Source organism: Alosa alosa, chromosome 11, assembly GCF_017589495.1.
Source record: "Alosa alosa isolate M-15738 ecotype Scorff River chromosome 11, AALO_Geno_1.1, whole genome shotgun sequence".
Taxonomy (NCBI): domain Eukaryota; kingdom Metazoa; phylum Chordata; class Actinopteri; order Clupeiformes; family Clupeidae; genus Alosa; species Alosa alosa.
In genome coordinates, this window is record NC_063199.1 from 25,382,777 (window position 1) to 25,401,310 (window position 18,534).

Sequence of the window (18,534 nt, forward strand, 5' to 3'; positions counted from 1 at the left end):
GCAGGTATGCAGTAATGAAAAAAGCATGAAGACTTTTTTTGAAGGTGTGCCCTCTACTGGAAGATTTCTATACAGCAATTCCATGTGGCCAATCAGGAGGCCCTCCTCAGACTGATCTTCCTGAAGAACATAAAGCCTATATAGGTGAACCAAACAAACCCTTGCTAATTGTGAGCTCAAATTTTATATATATATATATATATATATATATTTGTTTTTACCTGGTGATACTCCAGCATTCAATCTGAAAATACTTGAATAATATTATTATTAATAATAATAATAAAAAAATAATAATAACAATAATAGCCTAATAATTAAAGGGTGTTCATCATAATAGCTAGCCTACATAAATACATCATTATAAGAACAGTAATGCAAATAAATATTGTCCGTTAAAAGTTTTAGAAAAAATACTATTTTCCAGTGAAAAATAATAATACAAAATACCTTTGTCATTACAAACAGTGGTTCACTAAAATCACTGGGAAGGTCTATTTCCTAACTATTGCGCAACACCCGGATTAAGGCCAGATTAACGACAGATTGTGCATAACGTTGCGGCACAAAAAGCAGTGATCAACTAAACAGGTCAATCACCCAGTGAGTTTATCCGTGAGACCTTTAAAGTCACATCCACCAGTCCTGAACGCCAACATAATTCCACAAAAGAATGGGTTCCTGCTGTAAGTGGGAACAATTCTTTCATTGCGAGGTAAAAAGACAATACAAAAGACGGGCTACAAAGGACCTGCTAAGAAAACGAAATAAATCTGGGGCTTCCTAGCTTCTCAGACACTGTAGAATCTGTGCTTTCTTTGACACAAACGACACAGGAGGAGGAGGGGCTTCGCACATGCGCACTTGCAGAGCTAACCACACGCGGCTCAATCACGACGTTTATTCAGCGTCCACTATGCATCTGCCCGACAGTGCTGTAAGAAAGGCGTTCAAATGCAGTCAGTCGTGCTGTAAATACTGCCCGTTTCACCTTCACTCGCGTTGGATCAGATCTGCCTTCCCGAAACTCACAATGGGTTAGGAGGAGGATGCGCGGATTGTCCACTTTCAACACTTTGCAAGGATGGGGACTTGGATTTTCTGTTTCGGCAGAAACGTCTTGACAAAGGACGAAGAGGGAAAATAGATTCGGGATTTCTTCTCCCAAGCCTGTTCTTTCGTTTTATTTCATTCTGTTTTTTGAGAAATGATTGCAGAGTTGGTGTGCAGCGCCGTGGGACTGGTCCTTTATGTCAACACACTGGGCGCCGATTTCTGCTACGATGACAGGTACATGAATGAATGACTGTAATGCTGCTTCCTCTTCCGTCCTTTAGATCTACATATCTACATGGCAGTTTTCGGTTAATGGGACGACGACATAACCTGCTACATATACTCTCAGGCTTCTGGTTTAGAATAGCACGATAACGTCGGGAATGGCGGCGGACCCTGAGTTTTGTCAGCTCCGTCTTGGCCGCAGTGTCGTGGACGTTGTACGGCTCAGCCCGTTGAGTTGGAGTTAAGTCGGCGTGTGACTAAAGTTTGTCTTGAATAGCGGCGTTTAGAGTGTACAGTCACAGAATAACTCGCTGAACCAATGCTATTGATGGTCGAAAGGTGATAGAACCCACATGGTTGTTTGACAGCAGCTACATTGTGTTCAAAACATTCTGTGATGACAAGCTAACTTGTTACTCATTCCCTTGAGTTGCTCAGAGGCAGCAACCGAAGGGTTGGCTGTAAATTATGTTGTGATATTCCTCCCGGGTGAGATTCTTCCTATACCTCTCATTACCCAGGTTCTGAACACTATGCTTTTGAATTCATAAACGAAATATAACAATATTACACCACATCCCTTAGGCTATAGGGTGGACTAAATTGTCCTACAGGTCACTACACCAATAATTTCCAGATATTGCTGGAGTGATATTTCATGTTAGTTTCTTCCAAGATGCATGTAGCCTCACGTTAGAGATCCATGAATAATACTGCACCACTGTCCAGCACCAAGATCTCATGTGTTTTCGACTCAACTGAAAGGCAATGGAGCTCATCGTCGAGATGCGGCGGGCGTATGTGCGTGCTGTCGCTTTCTGCAACTCACCGTGGAAATAATGCGCCTCGAGGGCACGATCTATTTACAGTCGCTAACTGATTTAATTAGTTGTGGCAAACTTTCCTTAGCTTGCACTGAGTTCCGGATTCTGGTTTCTTGTTGCACAGCGCAATGTTCATAGCTGAGAGGCAGAGTGCTGTCTTTAGATTATTTTGTTACAGGCGTGGTGTAGTTTGTTAAAGCCATGGGTTTACAATTTGTAGACTAAATTGATCTTTTCACTCTATTGTTTTTGGGGCATGCCTTTATTAATAATAAGACATTTTCAAATTTTATTCTGAAGCACACAACCACTGGCACTTTTAAAATGACAGCTAGGCTTACTGTTCTGACGTGAGAGTTAATCACACCTTTTGTGTGTCCACAGGCACAGAAAAGATAATATGAACGACTGACTGACTTTGAAGTAGCCTTGCCCAAAGCTTTACCTGGGGCTGCCTATTAGTCTTGTTGACTTACGTTGAGCTAGAAAATGTGACCTGCAAGCACCATGGAGATAATGCCTTAGAACAGAAGCACAAGCTCCTCCATGTTATGGTCAGGTGGTGTTTACTTAGATTTGCTTTTTATTGCAGACAGCAGCACTGAACTTTGATCACAGGATCCAGACCGACTGGGTCAGCTTGCAACAGGGAAGTTCGCTGTTTGGCTGTAATGACAGGGAGTGGTTGCCTGGAATCAAGGGGAACCAGGACATTTGGAAACAGAGCAATAACTGTCTCATGTAGTTGTTAACGTAATAATTAGTTGTACAGTCTTTTGTTTTAATTATTGCCTCAAAACCATCGTATGGCTCAAACATCTGATGCCGTCTAAATATGGAGCTATGCCGAGGACACCCACATAGGCTGCTGTGTAAAGGCTGGTGTATAAAAACCCAAGTGTGCCGGTTCTTTTTATAAACGTGTCATGCATAGGGCTGTAATTAGGCAACTGGAGCGAGCGCTGACGTGACAGCCACCTTATCTTTACGCTCCCAGGGCTCCCCCACAACGGGAAAGCAGAGGGGATGAGGTGGACTAAAGTGGCCGGTTGGGGGTTTCGGGTTGTGGGCTGACCAGAACCGCTGGACGCTCTGAAGGCTTCCTTTACAGAGAGGAAATGCAGATGTGGCAGGATGATGGGTGGCTTGTGTCAATTTTCTTTTTCAAAAGGCTGATATAATATGAACGAAAAAAGGGGAAAATCTTAAATGAAAGCTCAGAGCTGTTTTACTGTAGGTAGGCCTAATGCACATCAGACTTGTGTAACGGGCCATTGGCAGTGAAACATAAATGAGCATAAAGTTTAACTGGGCCTCTCTGTGGGACCCGTCTTTAGGCTGAAACAGTCAAGGAGGATATTACGTTTTGAATAACTTAGTATGCATTGAAGTATGCAATAATATGTTGAAATAGGGAAAAAAAACAAAAAAATATATTGGATCGCTATGTAATGAAAACAGGATCCATGTGAGATGCAACTTGCAGGAACATTTTTTTTAATCATGTACATGATTGTTTCTTATAGTAGTAATGCTTTTGCTTTAATCATTTACATGATTCTTTCTTATGGTAGTAATGATACTGCCTCACACATTTCAATGAGGAGGGTTTCTTTATAGATTCATGCTTCTGTTGCCAGTTTGGTCTCTATAGTCTTCACCACGCATTTTGTTTTGGCCAGAATTTTTTAAATATAGCCTACATACTGTTTATTTCCATCCCTGCATGGTACTTCAGTCTTAATGAGCAGAAACATGGAGGAATATATGAATGGAAAAAGTAAATGCATTTGTATGGCTAAACTCCGTTCTGTTCTGTGTGTGAGAAAGACTGCCGGGCAACACATTGCTTTAACCTTGGTACCGATTAGCATTAGGAATGTGCTCCCTGGCCGCGTTGCCTAGCTCATACCTAGAGATATTCTCGGTCTCGAGCCTGAGGCCAAAACAGCACCTTAGGATCTCAAATCGATTGGCCCAGCAGAGCCTGTTCACGCCAGTGGAATGTGTGATGATCCTCGCTCTCTCTCAGTTTTACTGCTACTTGCAAAAGGAGGTGATCCCTGGATACAGCAGCTGCCGTCCAAGATGGAACCGGACTGGAATGGATCAGGGACAGATCTGGTGCACAAATGGCAGACTTGTACCAAATCAAGACCAAAATCCTTCTAGGGTTTTTTACTACCTGGGATGGGTGGGGGCATGGGTGGCCATGTGGATGGACTCTGAGCGAGATTTTGATAGGCATGCCTGTAGAGACACGGGGAGCCAAAATTAGACATGGAGTCTGCTCTGAAGTTAATCGGCATATTACACACAAACACAAGAGATAATGTGTGCTGTTAGGCCTCTAGCAGCCAGACAAAGGGAGCTCTTTAGTCTTGAGCTGAAGTTATGAAATGCCGATAATGAAATTATTAACAGCCGTCATCAGTGACCGAACTGTCCTCCCTCGGCAAGTAGCCAGTGATATAGGTGGATACTATCGCATTATATGCATCAGATTTAGTCTCCTGAAGACAATATACAGTATTTATGTCATGCTCATTCATCATGATGATTTACATTGATTTTTAAGCCCTTATCACCCTGAGATGGGCACAATCCCAGGAGATGATTTATGAGTTTGACCTCTCGTTGTGTGTTGGTGACACTGTGCGCCTCTCGCTGGGTGAGAGTGAAAGCACCAATAAGACCCCCTCTCATCACCATCGCCGTGGCTGCATCTGGCTTCCCCCTAGGGAGGCGAGCATCCCCACCACCATCTCATTATGGCACAAAGCCCTGACACCTGTGTGGGGCGCAAGGAGAGTCAGCCATAACTCAAGCTCCTCAAATCTCTGATAATCCACCAACAGAGCAAGGTGGAGGAGGATGCAGAGGTGGAGGCGGCAAAGGTGGTGGTGGTGGCAGGGGTGGGGGGGCAGGACGATAAACGCCACAAGAGAAATATCGGCCAATTTCTGTTAACCGCCACAGGGCTGTCCTGCCTCCTCTGACTGATGACCTGCTCCAAGTGCGGCTGTTGACATCACATCTAGTGGTACGGAGATTCTGGTTCAGGAAGAGCACTTTTGGTCTGATGAGTCCTTGAGTGCTGTTTTATCATTGCAAATCACTTGTGCAGATGGTATCTGATAATCTAATCCTGTCCTGCTCCAGCCTCAGGTTGTTTAATGTCATGACTGTGAAATGCAATGAGGAACATACAGTGCAGCACACAGTTTACATTTGTAAGTGGAAGTCAGACACTGCGTCTCATTCAAAGCACTTCCGTCAGTACACTTTGATGTTTTTTTGAGTGTGAATTTCAATAGGGTAATAGTGTCTCAGAATAAATGCAACAGTTTTGCATGAGGAAATGACGTTTGCAACGTCATCTGATGGCACTCATCGGGGCATTGGGGTCTCCACACTGATGTTTTTGCCCACTATGAGCACACGATCTGGGTTCTTGTTGTGCACTGCATGGTGTCGTAATGGTCAGTGTGAACATGCTTGTGTGTCAGTGTGATCGCTCTGTCTGTGCGTACATGAAGGTTAATGCTGCAAAGGTCAGTTGGCCAGTTAACAGGTGAACTCTTCAGCACATGTTCCCCACATGACACCCACAAACCAGCTGACTCGGAACAGATACAGCCTTGTTCTTAGACCAGCACATATTCGTTCCACTTCTCAGTTGGACAGACCTGCTTGTGTATTCACACAGCTTGCAGTGATGTTCCTTTTATTTGTATGGATAATCTCCATTTCACCAGCAGTGGGTTATTAGTCCAGTTAAATGCAGCGGTAACATTAATTCACATAATTAAACAAGATCATAGAAAATGTCTTAATTGTTTATGTTCCCAAAAAGAAATGTGACCTTTGACCTCAGGTGATGCCTACACCAACATTTCATTTTGCATCATATAACTGACATATAGCTGACCTACTGATCTGTTAGTTGTTGATGTTAGTTTGACTTTACATTTATCTGCAGTGCTGATGTAATGTGGCTCAACCCAGACAGTCTTCTTTGACAGTATCGTTCACTGGGCTGACAGTTTTGGAGCGTGGCATAGTTTAGAAAAGAGATTTAGGACACTCATGACAGACTTGAGCCTGTCCAAACATATACTAGAACAAATAATGAGACAGTCTGAAGCCCTCAAGGGCTCCCTGGCTAGTAACTCAAAAGTTATTCTTATATCCTTCGGGTAACTTCTTTTGTGGAGCCCATGTCATAGACAGACAAAAGGGTCTTTAAACAAGTTTCCATTTGTAGCTAGCACCTGTAGTGTGATGATTTGTTTTTGTTAAGTGACACTTCTAGTGTCATGGTCCCCAAGTCCTGCACAGGACCGCAATCCAGCACAGCAGCTTATGGTTGCCCAGTTGTGGGCCTGTGGTCGCTTGACCGTCCCAGACCAGTGTAAGGGCCTGTGAGGGAGGCCTCCTTCACCATCTCGGAATGGCACCCCTGGCCCGAGTCCGTGCTACAGTCAGCGACTCTTTGCGTGTGTGTGGTGGGGGGTTCGCGTGGTGCCGTTTCAGCCGGGTGTTCTTAGACGTGGCTGCCAAGGGCAGCTGCCAGTGCTCCTGCTTGGGGGCACTGCCAGCGCCAGCCAGGCCCGCCCAGTGGGATTTGCACGGCCAGCCATCCTCTGCGGTGATGCTGAGAACCAAGGGCGGCAACCCCCACGTCTGAGCAGCTCTGCCCCAGTCCAGTTAATCCCCATACCCTGTAATTATACCTCTCGGAGCGAGAAGGACAGAGACATGGATGGATGGGCTGAGGATACAAGCACTGGAGAGAAAGGAAATGTATATAATAGACATGATGTATTATGTATAATATGCAAGATGGAGACACAAAGAGAGATGGATATTCTGTGTCCTTTGTAGTGCAATGTAGTGTCGTGACCAAATTGAAAAAGGAAAGTCTATTTTGAATGTAACTGCTTGGGTCAAGAGGCGGCAGACAAACTGAGAGTAAACGCCACACACACTCATCTTCCCAGTCTGTCCAGGCCCTTGCAATCGAATCCTTCCACCGCTGGGTCCAGATGGCCGTGTTTGCAAAGCATTTTGAGGGGGGGGACCCTCGTCCCTTATTCCCCCCTCAGTTTCTCTCTTGCCAATATTTTCATTTGAGGGGGAACTTCAAACCGGATAGTGCTTAGTGTAACCGTGATTTAGCCCGTGGCTTTCCACATGACAGTGATTAAGCGCAGGAACAAATGGCTTTTCCCCTTTGAGAGAGGGGTCATGCACTGTTCACGCACGCTGTAGTCAGTCGTACTGTACGACAGGGGATCTCAGACTGTGGTGGTGTTAATGTAATCATCATGCTTCTCTGAATTACAGGTGCCAAAAGGCATTCCAAGTGTTCATCCTTGGTTTGCTCAAATTACATTGGTAGTATTGCTAAACTTTTAACTGTATCATTGAGTGCATAGTTTTGCATCGAATTCACATTTTCAACAAGGAGCACTTTTAGAGATTACTGGTTTGAGGCACATGGCGTCATGGCTACCGGGGGCAGCAGAAGACTCTGGAATGCACTGGTCAAGACTGTGTCACAGGCACGCTCACGCTCCCAGCGCTAACTGCACTTTGGGGTCAATATCCTGCTGAACTAATGAAATGGCGGACCTCTGCTGCCCACTCTGCTGACGCGATCACCTCTGACAGCTTCGCCTCCCTCCTCAGCATGGCGAGGATCGCCACGGTGTTTTAGGCCTTCGTTGGCACCGCTTCGCTCCACTTGCTTCCCCAAACAGTCCGCGGCAGGACCGATAGCAGGGGCCTGAAATTGCATGTTATTTCCAGCCGAGCCACAAATCCGCCAGCAAGAGACAGCACTCTGGGCAGCTTATTTGTTGCTAAAAATATCATTAATGAGACGTTTGAGCTTCTTCCTGCGCTTCCCACTGAATTCTTTAACTCAAGGAAGCAGATAGTTCATATTCAAGGGAGGATTGAATTGTTGGTTAGATGAGCAATATGCAAACGATCCACTTCAGCTTGAAACTTTTGCCATAATTGTTTTAGCTACATATTGTCTTGTCAAAGCATTGTCAGTTTTTTTTGTGAGGATATGGCTGCTTAAAAAGCACTTCCTTTGTTTGAAGAGCCACTGCTGCAAAAACATGCATTAGGCATTCTAGTAATTTCATTTCAGTCTTTGTCCCAGCCATGTCATTTCACAGTCTCCTGCTGAGAAGTGACCCCATCAGTGGAATCCCGTTGACTGGTAGAGCACCCACGCACGCAGCCTTGAAATCCGCTGTTCTGAGATCAGCTTCCTCACAGTCTCTTTTAGCATTTGACTTGACGCGTCCTAACTGCCCTAGCGTCTGGACTGAGGGACTAGTATTGTGTGTGCTTCTCAGTGGGGGGGCTGTGTTGGGACCAGCACCTATCAGTCTCTGACATCTATTCCGGGTCACTGGTCTGTCCGTCAGCCGCTCCTAAATGACCCACCCCGTCATGGATTCTCACACACATGCATTTGCACATTTACACACACACACACACAGACACACACACATTTTTTGGATTGTACACAGCTTTAATGCGCCACTCATGATCTCACACATGCCATAATATACTGTATACGTCTGCTGCTAACACGGTAATCTGAGGTCTGTTTACGCTGACCTGGGCAATCTGAGGTGAACTTTCTCCGTCAGCGTCCCAAGCACTCTGGGACCATCTGTCCACATTTGATGTTAGAAACCATATTTATTGTCATATTAATATAATATTATTGATTTATTTTAATATTTTATGAACATAACAGGGAGAAAAATATCTTATCATAGAAAACAGAAGCCAGTCAGTCCTAGTCTACTATGTGGAGATATCAGACAGATGGTCTAAATGAAATTGGAAATAATTTTAGATTGGCTTTTGCAAGGTAATCTTTTAATGAAGTTGGCTTCATCCCTCCTGAATAACCAGTTAGTCCAATATTTTGTTAATTGGTTTAGCAAAGGGGATTCTTTAATTATGTTGTCATCTGTCATTTGTGTCTGACATGGTGGACTAATTGTCAAAAATGTGCCAGCGTGCTTAAGCACTGCTGGTCCAGATGGTGTCTAGACGCAACGCTTAAGAGTCAAGAGTGCTGCGGACACTCTGGAAGGGTAAAGGACATGCAAAGGGACAGATCTCAAGGAGAAACGCATAGGGACAGATCTCAAGGAGAAACGCATAGGGACAGATCTCAAGGAGAAACGCAAAGAGACATCTCAAGGAGAAACGCAGAGAGACAGATCTCAAGGAGAAACGCAAAGAGACATCTCAAGGAGAAACGCAGAGAGACAGATCTCAAGGAGAAACGCAAAGAGACAGATCTCAGAGACGCCGTCCAATCTCCTCCCTGGATGTGGAGCGCTAGCTCTGATTGACTGCAGAGATGCTGAGACAGGCGGTGAAATTGGATGGCTGTGCCCGACTCATTGTTTCTGCCTCTCTTTTGGAGGAGAAAATTGTCAGTGGAGTTTTTCAAGGCAGGTGATTGTCACCCATGATGGCGTGCCAGTAAGGGTGGAGGTGTGGAGTGAACCGGGGAGAGTCCAGGCTTTAAACAGTCCAGTGCCTCGTTGACTTGCAGCAACTCACACACCATGCTGGCCACTGTGCTCCTCCGTCCAGTCGCATTATGGAGAAATAAAAATGAGGCCATATGTGGCAGAGAGACACGGGTATTTTTCCCCACTGCTGAAGAGTAGAGGGTCATTACTAAAGATTAACTTGAACAATAGGGACTGTATTATAGCTCCTCGCTGTCCTGGCTTGCCTTTGACTGACATCATGGTGCCAGCTACTTAATTAAAGCCAGCAGATTATCCTTATAAAAAAAATAGTGTTTCTGCTGCTCCCCTAAATCTCCCCCCTGCCTTTAGATTTAATCACCTTTGACACGGGTAATCAGCAGGCACACACACACATGCACGTCAGCTCCCAGGCATTCCCAACATGTAGAGCACAGACAAAGCCACACCAAATGTGACATAAGCAGGTTGGAGGAGCAGTAAACCTCCAAACCTCCTTGGGATTAGCTGGAGGTGAATTAAAGAGGACAAAATTAAATTGTTTGCCTAATCCGGTTGGTTTGAGTTAGAGGGAGGCACGCCAGGGGCTGACTGCACAGGAAACGCTGGTGTGTTAGAGCAGCAGCGCAGGGCAGTGCCTCGTGTGTGTGTGTGTGAAATTACTGAGACATCATTGTGGGACTTGACTTGGCTGTGACTCGTGCAGAATTTTTGCTCTCCCTGCATTTGCTGAGGGTGACATGCTTACTTAGCGAGATGAGAACATATTGGTTCAGAAATGCTCTAAATTGCACTCTCCACAGTTCCTCAATTTTTTGGCACAATTTTATTTGCTCACCTTTGTATTTAAAAAAAGTATCCACCCTACACTGCTCGGTTTAGAGCTTTATCCTCGGTGCTGCAGAGGCTCTTGTTCCCTCATCGGTTGAATGAAATGAAAACGTAGCCTCTCTCAGTGCCTCCCTTCCCCCAATTCCGCCACCCTCCCCTCCCCCATGTCGCTGCCCCTCTCTCTGTCCCCTCAGTAGGACGACACTGTTCAGACAGTGACCCGGGCAGACTTGGCCGTGCTGTCTTTGTGCGTTCTGCATATCTGTCCCTCTGTGTGGTCTAGCCATTCTTCTGCAGGACCTGTGGAGACCATTGTCCGTCTGAGATGGAGAAATCTGGGCTTTAGCTCCGTCATCCGCCACCCACCCCCACCACACCCGCCCACGCCTCCGTAGCAAGCCATGGAGATAGTCGGTGGCTTTGTGTACCATCTTGTCAGAATCCATTTGCTCAATCTGCTCATGTCTGTGTTAGCATGTGTGTCCTAGCAAACATGCTCTGCAGGAGAGAGATAGCAGACATCAGTGTTATGAATGTTTTTTTTTCTATTCTCCTCTCAGTACAAGGATGGGCCAGCACTGCATCTCTGTATATGCTAGGCCTGTGTGTTTGTGTCAGGCCTGTGCCTGAAGGAGGTAAGGCAGTTAGGTCTGATGTGGCGGGTGAGTTGAGAATGGATTGACTTATATTTATTTACAACACTGCCCCCAAAGTGCCTGTCTGTGTGTCCGCTATGAAATTGCATTAACAGTCGGGCATCTCCCTGAAGGGCCACCAGAGCTTAGTGTCTAGTTGATGCCATGGAGCTAATCTAATTTGAGGATGGCAGTGAAGAGGCAGCTGGTGGCCTGGGATCTATCTGAATGTGGAGGAGGGCCACAGCTTCTGGGTAATATGCTTTGCGGCCATGAATACACTTGCTTTTAAAAATGCATCTTGGGTAGTCGGATCACGCGTGGGATAGAGGAGAGGCATTGTCCTTTACGCCGTGACTGTGGTGCGTCTGCAGGAGTGTCCAGCTGGTTACTTGTGTTCAGATTTTATCACTGCCTAGTGCCTACATCACTTCATCTAGAAGTCTCCTTGTGGGGGATGCATTAGGATGCATTAGAGTGTGCAGTTCACTATAAAAGATATGTGGTCGAATGCATCCCAGACCACCTCTGGTTTGAGTGATTGGATCCCAGTGCGTCTTATTAGTCATTTAAACTCGCACCCCTTGCTTTTCACTTGTGATCCTATCGCCCGAGATGCATTTTAAATCCAATTGTAAACTGGGTCTGTTACCCTGTGACTGCTTTAGATGTTTCTCAGATAAGAGGCCCAAATCTGACACAGACACAGCCAGTACTTAGACAGCTGACCGGTATGGAGCCCACCTGACCAGGGACAGACGTGAGCCTGCTATCCACCCCAGATTCAGCCACTGCTGCTGGGCCGAGATGGAGTCTGAATGTGGGAGAGGGCCACCAGTTTTATACTGATTGCTTTGTAACTCTCTAGTAATTGCTTTATGTTCATTTTTATGTTTATGTTACTGGTATTTGGCAGATGCTTTTGTCCAAAGCAACTTACAGAATATGAATGCTACAGTAGTTAAAACTAATAATAATAATGTTGAAAAGATACATACAAGCATAATGATCATAGTAATGATAACAACAATATTATATGTTTCATATTAACAAAAGCCATAAATAATAATAATAACAATATTAAATATCAGCAATGCAAAATGATGAGTTTTCATATTAACAAAAGCCATAAATACACAAGCCATAACTCCGTAAGAGAACCTACCGCTCTAGATGTTCCTCAGATTCGAGACCTACGTCTGAAACAGACCCAGCCCAAACCTGGTGTGGATCGACGTGGGATCGGTGCCAGAGGCACAGTGGTGGAGCGTGTTGAATAGGAAGGAATTAGGCGGAAAAGTAGAAAACAAACACTCCCCACAATCATAAGTAATTGTAATCTTTACAAAATCTCTGATGGTGTGGTGGCCAATTAGGGACTTAAAACATTCCTCTGTTTCTCTGCTAAGCAATTACCGGTATGTTGTTTTTCCCCATGCAGAGATCGACTATAACACACTGTATCCCATGCACAGATCGACTAAAACGCACTGTGTCCATTGTTTGCAGACTCAGCAGAGAGATGGTCATGCATTTCACGTGCTATTTAATAACCATGCACATTAAGCTTGTTGCTATAGCCCTGTCAAACCCTGTCTTTGTTATTATTGAGGTCGATGCGGTTTTTTTAGAAAAACGATTAGAGTATAAAATTTCCTTTCGAGTGTGAGAGAGTGTGAGTCAGACCTGGCGGCGTTCGAAGCTTGGGTGGCGCTGTGGTTTTCTGCACCGACGCGTGTTGCCAGTTTGTTGGTTCTTCATTCCAGGTTTGCTAATCCAGGGGAGAAGAATGATCTGATCTCTGGAATCGTTCCTCTCTCTGAGGTTAGGATCGCTGGAGAGGCTGCCACTGGCAGTGGCGGTTTGTTATTGTGTTATTGGACACGAGAGGATCGGGTCCAGTATCCCTTCTATGAAGTATGTCGGTGGCAAACAGATAGCGAATAGACATTAAAGATAGTGATACTTTGAGACTTGCGGCAAGTTTTGATACTTTGATACAGTACTTGCGACAAGTTGCCTTATGATGGTTTAAGATCTCCAGAACCGACCCTGCCTCACTCTGACCCTGATCTGGTGTGTCGCGTCTGCTGCTATCAGAAGCCTCTACAGTGGTCATCGCCTGGATCTAGTTACTCACTCAAGCTCCCCAGCTTAAGGAGACCATTACTTGGCCCCTTGAAGCCTCTCAGTTGGAGGAGTGGGCAACATTCACTCTCCAGGTCTCCCTTTCCTGTGTGTTGCTCTCAAATGGCTAATTGCCAGTTGTTCCGAGTTCACCCAGAGGAGCCCTTTGCATTCACTCTGCTTTTCTGACCTTTGACATCCATGTAATGAACAGGCCCCTGTTTACACCACAATGGCCTAACTGACGAGGGACAAATAACTCTACGTCGGATGTTTGAGAGAGAGAGAGAGAGGGAGAGAAATATATAGCTGTTTGATGTTTGAGAGAGACAAATAACTCTTATGTTTGATGCCTAGCTTGAGAGGGAGAGAGAGAGAAATGTATGAAGTGCAGAGGGAAAAGAGAGAGAGTGTTGACCCTTCACCAGTAATATTAGAGCCCTCCAGTGCTTCTCCCCTGACTGCTCGCTGTGGGCCTTGGGAGACTGTAGCAGAACCAGTACATTTCTCCGTTCCTGATACTGGACTTAGCTCGTTATCACAGTGTCCCCATCTCCTTTCCTCTGACTCTCCCTCCACGCATCCGTCATCGGATTTGGCGTCACTCACATCTGATAGTTGCCCAACAGGATACTCGGTGCCTCTCACAACACAAAGTGGACGGATGAGGGAACGGCCATCTCTTAATGGGCTATGTTAATAAATGATTGCTCTTAATGGGTTATGTTAAGGTGATTGCTCTTAATTGGCTATGTTAATAGATGATTGCTCTTAATGGGTTATGTTTAGGTGATTGCTCTTAATGGGCTATGTTAATAGGTGATTGCTCTTATTTGTAAAACTTTCAGAGATTCACATATGGGAAGGAAAGACGACCAGTCAACTCATTCAAATCCAAAGAGATGTGAACCAGGTGTGTAGGTGAATAAGTCCGCACCTCAACCTGATGTGAATTTCACGCTGAGAACACAGTTTTTCTTTCGTTTTTCTTTCTCGTCTCTGACACGGCCATTCCCTGGCATCGTTCACCTTCCCTGGCATCGTTCACCTTCCCTGCGCTGTTGGCGGTGATGCAGACTTGTGTGAACCCCCAGATTTGGTCCTCTCTCACTCTCTCTCCTCCACTCCCCTCGGGTTCCAATGGAGCGGCTGGACGAGTCTGACGTGGTTCCAGATGGAGAAGGGATTGTGTAGTGTTCCCTTTCCTCCCCTGCTGCCAGCTTCCAGTCTCTCCATGTCCCGCTCCACGCTCCTCTCGCTCCACATCGTTCCAGCTCGAGTCGCTCTCACACCAGAGGGAGAAGGAGCTCACTCACCACATACACACAGTGATGGACAGAGCCGCCATTCAAGAACTCCAACTATTCGGCCGGCACTGGCGTCCACGCCTGCTTTTGATCCTGCGGTTTATTTTCAGTGAGATCTGACCCAGAAGAGCCTGGACGAGGGACTTTCTTGTTCACTTTTGAACCCAGCGATATTTGAACTTGTGAATTTTTTTTTTCTTTTTGGTTGGCTGGTAATCGTGCAGAGTGAGGCCTTCCTCTCTGAATCTCATTTTCGTTGTGTGAGTGTGTGTGTGACTCTCTCTCTCTCTCTCTCTCTCTCTCTCTCTCTCTCTCTCTCTCTCTCTCTCTCTCTCTCTCTCTCTGATATGAGATATTCCAACACACTGGTAGGATTAGGATATGAGTGTGCATGTGGCTGTTATTTCTTCACGGAGGTTGCGGTTAGAAGCAGAGTTGGAGGTATGTCTGCTAATAGGCCATGCTAATGACACACTCTGAGTGTGCAGATTTGCAATTAATCTAAGAAAATAAATTCTGCTCTTGATTTTTCTGAAAGTATGTTTCCCTAAATCAAGAATGAATTAAGGGAGCAACTGTCGCCTTGGGCTAGTTCTTGGGCAATGTAAGCCTGGGTTTTTGTAGAGAGCCTTGGGACGGTGCTTATTATTAATTGAGTATTATTAATGGAACTTCATAAATAAATTAAAAATTAATTTAATTGAAAAAGTAATTTCATTAGGCAGCTTCATGTCTTATTACAGGTAAAGTGTGAGCATTTAGTGTGAAGATGGTGGATTTTAGGACATGATGTGTGGCCAATTATCTCTTTAATTAGCTCTTCTCTGTGCTTGTTCCAGAGTTTAGCATGGACCTTCCACCACTCACATTGCCCAAGGTAAAGGCACCAGGCTGTCTAACTGAAAGCTTGTGTCTGGTGGCAATGCTGTTTAACTCTGAGTGAGCGAGCAAGTGCTCAGAAGGCCTTTTATGTCCCTACAGTTGCTCTAAGCAGTTATCATCGGAGAGGGAGAGGGAGAGAGAGCGATAGAGAGAGAGAGAGGTATTAAAACAAAACCACCACATCATCAAACATTAAGGTTTTCTGCAACCCCCTTTCGCACGCACGCACGCACGCACGCACGCACGCACGCACGCACACTAACCAACCAGCAGCCACCTCCTTAAGGCCAGCATTCCAGGCTTCTAATGAGGACTGCCTGTCACTCTCCTTGATTGAGTGGTCTGATTGAGGCCGCCGTGGGCAGAATGTATAGCCTCATTTCTGTACCATATGTTTGCTGTGCGCCTGGATCTGGTAATCAGGCTCGGCTGGCCACGGCGCAGCCCCCACTCCCCATGATGGGCCTTTAACTGCCCGGACCGCCTGCTCGCTCGCTCGCTCATCAGACCCTATTCATTCTCATGGATGAGGGAAGGAAATCACAGAGCTTTAGTGCACTGGTGCAGGGATCCATTTTTGGGCTACGACCGGGGTGCTGATTTCTCTCGCTGCCAATAGCGTGAATGAATGAATGAATGAATACATGCATTGTTTCAGAATAGCAGCGTTTGCCATTATGCTTCCTCAAAATTCAGGGCATGCATTATACAGTTGAGATTTTCGAGCCTACTGCTGTGTCTCTGCAGAAGCCCGTCCTTGTCAGTCCCCATAGTGGTCCATGCATTATACATATAGTTGGGTCTTGGGAGACCCTTGCAGTGGCTTTTTCCTTACTCATTAATTGATGAGGTGTGGAGATAATGTGGGTTTTGATTTGAGCTCGGAAAAACCAAAAAGTGCTAAGAAGTGACTGAAGCATCCGGAGTTCTCTCTGCAGCTCACAGAGGATGAAATGTTTCCATCTGCTTCTGGTGGCAAATGAAGATGGATGTGAGGTGTCTGCAAATGTTATGTGTGCCACTGCAAGGATGCTGCCTTGGGAGGAGCCTACGCATGTGTTCATGTGTCTGTGTTTGTGCAAAGAGCCTGCGTGATTTATGTAGGATGTCGTTGGGAACAGATGAATTGGCAGGCCCCCCGTGCTCTGTGTTTGCCAGCTCAATGAGTTTTTAATCGGGTAGTAATGACCTGACATAAGCAGAGATTGGAGGTATGTAGTAATCAGGGCCCTAGAGGGGGAAAAAATATCAGACTTCCAAATTATTTCTCTTATTTCAGAAGGAACTGTGGTAGACACTTTTTTTTTGTACAGTGGCAAACTGGTTAGATGTTGCCTAGCGATAACCAGTGAAAAGTTTGAAGGAAGACTGGAAGAAGGAGAAGACATTGTGTGCTCCGGGGTTGGCACTGCGACCTTGACGCTTTAAGTTGTTTGTCCCAGTTCTACCCTGCGGTTTTTCGCACTGATGTCATCTCGCCTGGAGTGGCAACAAGCTGTGTTCCATTCCCCAAGTGCTTTTTCAGCCAACAGATCCAAGTGGCAAACAAAGAAACGCTGGCATTCTTCTGGGTGCTCCACCATCACAGATACGCACAGCGGAGATGAATCTAGACTTTGTGTAAAATGATTTGGCCTTCGTTTCTGAGGAGATTTGGGCATGTTCTGTGACTGGTGTATCCTGAATCACACTGGCACATTTTATACAAACATGTCAAAATACCAGCCCAAAAAGGGTCAATCCTCATTCTGTGCTCACAGCTGTCCTGGATGAAGTGGTGAAGAAAAAATATTTTTTTTATTTTGAGGTTGTTTGTTATCTGATAGACTCCTCTTAATGAGTTTTATTCCCTCTTTATCTTAGACTGCAGTGGCAGAAGCCAGCCTTCTCTGGTGGTGAAAAATGTTCCCAGTCACAGGGGAACCCTCTCAGACAGCTCCACAGAGCACTCTGTCATTAGCACTTACAAGAGGAGGCATTATTAGAGCACTTCGGAAGCCCACGCTAGTTGATTTTGCCACTGTCGATTTGGCAGCTTATTAACAACAGGCTTGAACATCAGGCATCTAGCTCTTTTGGGTATGGTTGCATTGTTAGTGCAGGTATTAGATTGAAAACGAAGGAAGAGAATATAACATGTGGAGACTTATAAGCGTGTGTAATTGAACGTTTCCTTTTTGGCACTCTAGCGTAATGTCATGTGCTCTGGATGTTGGCCTTTCCCTATAAAAGAAAATCAGTGATTTACATCTGTACAATGTCCATGAGAGCCTCTTTAGCAATTTGTCTGTTTGATTTGAACAGGGTCTGTTTCCTCCATAAACACCCATCAGCATTTTCTGGCGACCTCCTCCAAAGCGGCTGTGATGCTCCCAAAAGTTTATGACCTTTCTGGCTGGAGACTTTTCCATCCTTCAGCATCCCCCACACACACACCATCTCCTCAGCATTCCCAGTCCGGCCGGCCGTCCCCTGCTCTCGGAAAAGTGTGTTCCAGACGGCGTTCCAGTCGCCGTGAGGGATCTCGTGTCAGCCTGCACTGCTTCTGCCATGCTCCACGGCCGCAGAGAACTATTTGTCTTGCTTTAGGCCCAGTCTGATTTATGGCCGAAAGCCGCCGTTTAAAAGAATACTTTCTCGTGAAACTCGTATCTGCTGCAGCGATCGGTGGGGCGCTTGGGTTTTTCACAGTATTCCATTTCACTACACCCCACACACACACACACACACACACACACACACACACACACACACACAAACACCACCACCTCTCCTCATGGAAAGGCTGTCTGTTGTTTAATTTCTCCAGTTCAGGCCCATTTAAAAGCCTTTAATCATTGAGTTGGCTGCGATTGCCTTTCGCCAGAGACGGACCTGTGGAGAGAGAGAGTCCGGATCTGCGCCGTAACATGAGACTTTAAGCAGACAAGCTGAGCAGACGTGCAGATTGCACCCCAATGCTTTAGCCACTGTTCCTCTCAAGATGGATGCTTAGAATCTATAATGAGACGTGTGTGTGCATGTGTGTGCGTGCGTGCGTGTGTGTGTGTGTGTGTGCGCGCGCTCGTGGTTGTGCATGCCTTCACTCAAATCACAGAGATGT

At 45.7% G+C, this 18,534-nt stretch overlaps 1 protein-coding gene across 1 annotated transcript in view; it reads left to right on the forward strand.

Annotated features, from left to right (window-relative positions):
* The first annotated feature begins 830 nt into the window (after window positions 1-830).
* Window positions 831-18,534, forward strand: part of tmtc2b (transmembrane O-mannosyltransferase targeting cadherins 2b) — a 131,457-nt gene continuing 113,753 nt past the window's right edge. Inside the window, exon 1 of the mRNA XM_048257001.1 lies at window positions 831-1,290. Within this exon, the coding sequence (XP_048112958.1) occupies window positions 1,208-1,290 (83 nt within the window). The 5' untranslated portion in view covers window positions 831-1,207. The remainder of the gene's footprint in view (window positions 1,291-18,534) is intronic.